This window comes from Juglans microcarpa x Juglans regia, chromosome 7S (genome assembly GCF_004785595.1).
Source record: "Juglans microcarpa x Juglans regia isolate MS1-56 chromosome 7S, Jm3101_v1.0, whole genome shotgun sequence".
Lineage (NCBI taxonomy): Eukaryota > Viridiplantae > Streptophyta > Magnoliopsida > Fagales > Juglandaceae > Juglans > Juglans microcarpa x Juglans regia.
In genome coordinates this window covers 13768229-13772796 of record NC_054607.1, presented here as the reverse complement: position 1 = coordinate 13772796, position 4568 = coordinate 13768229, and the positions used below count along the sequence as shown (strand labels likewise).

General features: G+C 37.6%; 1 protein-coding gene across 1 annotated transcript; it reads right to left on the bottom strand.

The window, feature by feature from the left end:
• Positions 1–770: 770 nt before the first annotated feature.
• Positions 771–2695, bottom strand: LOC121240845. The gene is made up of 4 exons (XM_041138370.1): positions 2630–2695; positions 2335–2544; positions 1259–1354; positions 771–1139 (listed from the first exon to the last, which is right to left on the bottom strand). The coding sequence occupies exons 1-4, from the start codon at positions 2693–2695 to the stop codon at positions 789–791; spliced, it is 723 nt and encodes a 240-aa protein (XP_040994304.1). The 3' UTR covers positions 771–788.
• Between the last annotated feature and the right edge of the window lie 1873 nt (positions 2696–4568).

Genomic DNA, 4568 nt, shown 5'->3' with positions numbered 1-4568 from the left:
CCTTAATTGAGCACCAGTTTACTGCCAATTAACAAATTTATTATACCAAGGCCAGTTTTTAACTTTAATTAAAATAATGCACAAAAGCAGCCATATTAGGTAAGAATCAACAAAATATCACACATTTAGCATCTGCTGCATAGCCATCCCACAACACGATAGACTTTTCGGAAAATCAAACCTTGTCAACATTTGTAACTGCCAACCAAACATCTCCAAACTGCCAATAAACTTGAACAAACGTTTTGCAATATTGGAACTCACACTAAGATCTATAAGTCGTCTGGTTTCACAACATGCAACGACACCAACTCCAGCTGCACTTCGCTGTGCCTGCATACCAACAATCTTGTCAGTGTGCATGACAATATCCAGTGTAAGCAAGTCAATGAAAAAAACTTGATTAAACTTGGATACTTACAGTAGTATTTGTCTGCTAACCCTTTGTGTTTTCCCACTACTATTAAGTTAGGAGCTGCAAAAACATGCTACTCTGCTCATAAACCAAGGTCAGATTGACCAGAGGAATATCCATTCCCCAACCTTCCCACAATTGCCCTTTTGGCTTCAACAAAATAGAATTGTTGCTACCCTTCAAGACAAGGCTATGTCATAAATTTGGCAAAACATAAATATATATTTATATACACGCATAACCCCCAGCCTACAATCTCCTCCTTTCCCAAAAAGCAAGCACTAACATATTGTCCTGGTATGTTAACTACCAAAAAGGCACCCAAAAAATAGTAAAAAAAATGCAACTTCCACACTTCAATGCAACTCGGGGGTCATTGCGTCCCCCGAAGAGAGCCTCTTGCATGCGAATGAAATGATGCCATCAAACTCCTCAACATATTCTTACTTTCAATTTGTCTCTCCACAACCACTCGCATTTCTTCCCTCACACGGTCTAGTTCACTCTTGTGGTCGTCCGCATCTTTCTTATATCTTTCCACTAACATTGCGTACTCTTTATCTCGTTCACGGTCCTTTGCTCTCGTAGACTCTAGTATCACCATCTCTCCAAGGCCTCGTGCATATCCTAGTCTATGACCAAGCACCTCCCTAGAGACAGCCCTAGTTGCCTCATCACTATGATTCTCAGGGGCTAATTCATCCATCTTTCCAGCCATCTCCTTCTGCACACATCTTAAATTCAGTATTTAGAGTGCCATAAAAGAAACACCCTACGTGCTTATTTTCAGATAACTAATCCAGCTATTTGTCTAGATGGGCTGAAAGGTATGAGAAGACTTACATAAATATCTTCAGTGGCATCTGTGACAAATTTATCCTTCTTCTTCGACCAGCGGACTTCCTTGTAGAAGTCCACCAAGTTTGCTCCTTCAGATCGCTATTACGAAAGAAGAATGACAATTTAGAATTTACATGGTTCAGCCCATATAATTTGAAACTAATGAGCAAAAAATCAACAACAAAATCTGCAGCGAAGTGTAAAGTGTGCAACCATAGTTAATAAACATCTATAGCCTATCTAGTAATGTGTGCTTTTGATTTTTTAAATTAACCCAACCTGGTGCTTTCTCTAAGGTTTTAATCCAGTATGCAAAATATCAAAAAAATTAATAATCTACATAAAAGTTAACGGTTTCATGCTTTTAAATATTGCCTGCAATGTATCAAGTTAAAAAGTACCAATGAGGCATAAGGTACGCACAACTAAACTATTCAGAAATCACAATCTGCAAATACATGACAATCTACCATCTCTTACCCTGCTAGTTACATATTCCTCAAATATTCTCTCCCCCCACATTCCTATTTTTGTGTGGATTAACCCCTAACCTAACTTGTATATGGCCAGGCAAGAAAAAAATATATCAAATTTGCACATGCATGATTCTCTACTCAGCATGTGTGTCTCTGCTTGACCACAAATACGAGACAATGACCACATAATTTACTCAATTTAAATAGAGGGGATCATTGTTAAAAAATGACTTTGACTGTTAAGTCAATAACTTACAAAATTTACCTCCAAGCAGCCACAAATTAACAACATGCTAAATGTTTACGAAAAAAGTGAGTACAAACAATTTATTGAGAGCTTAACATTACATAATCCCTATGAAATGATTATGTTAGCAAATATCATGAACCCCTATACCTTTTCCTCTAGGATTCTCACAAAAGATTTACGCCCTGCAGTGTGATTAATCTTCAGCTTCTTATGATTCTCCTTCTTTATGCTTGAGATTTTATGCCATCTTGAGAATGAAGTGGTTATTTTTCTACCAAATTACAGAACCACTTAAGTACATGATGTCTAAATTGTACATAACATATGGTATATACATACTCCCAATAACATACCTTGAATGCATCACTTCCCCATCGGCCACATAGCTTAGCCCATACTATGGGGTCGACGAACTCTACATCAGCAGGCAATGCCTCATCATGGCTCGCATATGCCAAATACTTCTTGTGCAGCTCATCGTGGAAGGCGTTAAATCTCTTACGTAGTTGCTTCCAAACTGCCAATCGATGGTTCTTCAATTCCCAATCTAATTCGAAGTCACCCTACAAATATACAAAATTCTCAATTCTATAAAAAATTGCTGCAGTGGCCTATCTTACAATTGTAGTGAATGCATAAATCTCTTACCCTGACCCTGTCAATCAACTCATCCTTAATGGACTTGGGTACATCCGTCCATCTAGCATAGCTCATGTCTGCATGATGTTTCAAAATCCATGTTACTCGTGTTGTAAACATGGAGGCGTTCTCACATCATGTTGTTGTTTCCCCCTCATTTATTTTCAAAGGTACTTTCTCATGCCTTCTCAGTTTCTCGAACTCGGTGTACTTTGTAGGCCCAAGCCCACGTTTCTGCTATGTAACGTTCGTAATAGGAACCGCTGCCCCATCCGTTAAAGCATTAAGATGGCAAAACGATGAATAAATTTTTAACTTCATATAATTTAAAATCTCTTACGAGTATCAATAAATATCAGGTGCATAGCAAAGGAATCTCTAGCTAGGTGAATAAACATCAATACTACTTACCAATATTGTCTCTATTAGAAACGCATTCCGGTATTGAAGGTGTTCTGGTAGTATTTATTTCTACGCTCGGAAGTTGTGTTGATTTAGAAATGTTCTCGCCTTGACCCTCTCGCTATCTCCATTGCCAAATATTGTCTCTATTAGTGTTGGCTTCCGGTAATGGATTGGCGTTGGAAGTATTTATTTCTACGCTCGGTAGTTGTGTTGACTCATTAGGGCTCTTGCCTTGACCCTCGTCCTGATTCCATCGACAAATAAGTGGAGGCCGTGGTCGGCCTCTAATTGAATATGGTGCAGGTCATCTTTTAAACTTCAACACTCCACCACCCCTCACTCGAACCCCTTGTCTTTGTTCCATCTAGTTATCCACATTAGGTGACAAACATGAACTGTAGATTAAATAATGACTTGGGCCATATAACATTAGAACGACAATTGGATACTGAATCAGGTCATGTATCAAAATAGAAAGCAATTAAGGCCACTGCTGATTCTATTAAACATTCACCCCTCAATTTATTTTTATTTGTCTGTAATATCACACATTAGCATAAAAATTGCACTTACATATATAATATATTAAGTGTGAAGAAAAGTCGTTGATTATAAGTTGAATAATGCAATATCTGTCCAGGTTTGTTACTCATGTTTCTTAAATCTCCCTTAATAGAAAATTACTTATGTCATCTATATTTTGGGAGGAAGACACTGCCACCTAATGTTTTCCTTGTTTTTTTTTTTTTTTTTTTTTTTTTTTTTGTATGCAAGCATATCATTCTCTACTTATTTGTCTCTATGATGTTTCACCACACCCTAGGTAGCCTATATAACTTCCACATAATATGGAAGTCCTGCTCCCATCCCAGCTAAGACAACTCACAAGAAAGTGGCAACTTTCTTCCCACCCATAAGGAAATTGCTGCATGTATCTAAAAAAAGTAGTCCAAAAAAAAAAAAAAAAAAACCCAACTAAGAAATAAATGCCATCAATAAAAACTGTTAAACAAATACTTGGACAGAGAACAATCTAGGAGCTAGCACCAAGCATTTTGATGTGAACCCAACAATACCTTTTAAGAAACCGTTGAAGAAATACCTTCCTCACTTACCTTGAACCTTTTAAACTATGGTGGAAATCTGTATTGAGGCACTGGTATGAGTGGCTGCCGAGAGTTTGGATGCAAAAGGGTCCCAACTTTCCTCAGAAATAGAGTCGGCATGAGGAGGAAATATTTCTGTGAAAACCAAACTCCTTCTGACCTGAGCTTCGTCTATATGTACTGAGCACCAACTCAATACATGATGTCAACTGATTGACACAGATTTAAATCCATTTGTTCCAAATTTACCCCTTTAATTGCCACTTTTAGGATCTAAAGTCCCGCCTAATGTAATTCCAGTGCCAACACTTTCCCCCCACCCCACTGATAACGAGTGTTGCATTTATTTTACAAATTACAGTAGCTTTTTAAGTTACCAATTAACTTAAAGGCAGATATGCCAAATACCTTATTTCAAGTTAACGTAAATTCAAAAT

Coding starts and splice junctions, on each gene's coding strand:
- LOC121240845 (XM_041138370.1), bottom strand. CDS start 2,695: ATGAGCTATGCTAGATGGACGGATGTACCCAAGTCCATTAAGGATGAG. Junction 2,545..2,629: donor AGTTGATTGACAGGGTCAGG/GTAAGAGATTTA, acceptor GTATATTTGTAG/GGTGACTTCGAATTAGATTG. Junction 1,140..1,258: donor ATGCCACTGAAGATATTTAT/GTAAGTCTTCTC, acceptor AGATGTGTGCAG/AAGGAGATGGCTGGAAAGAT.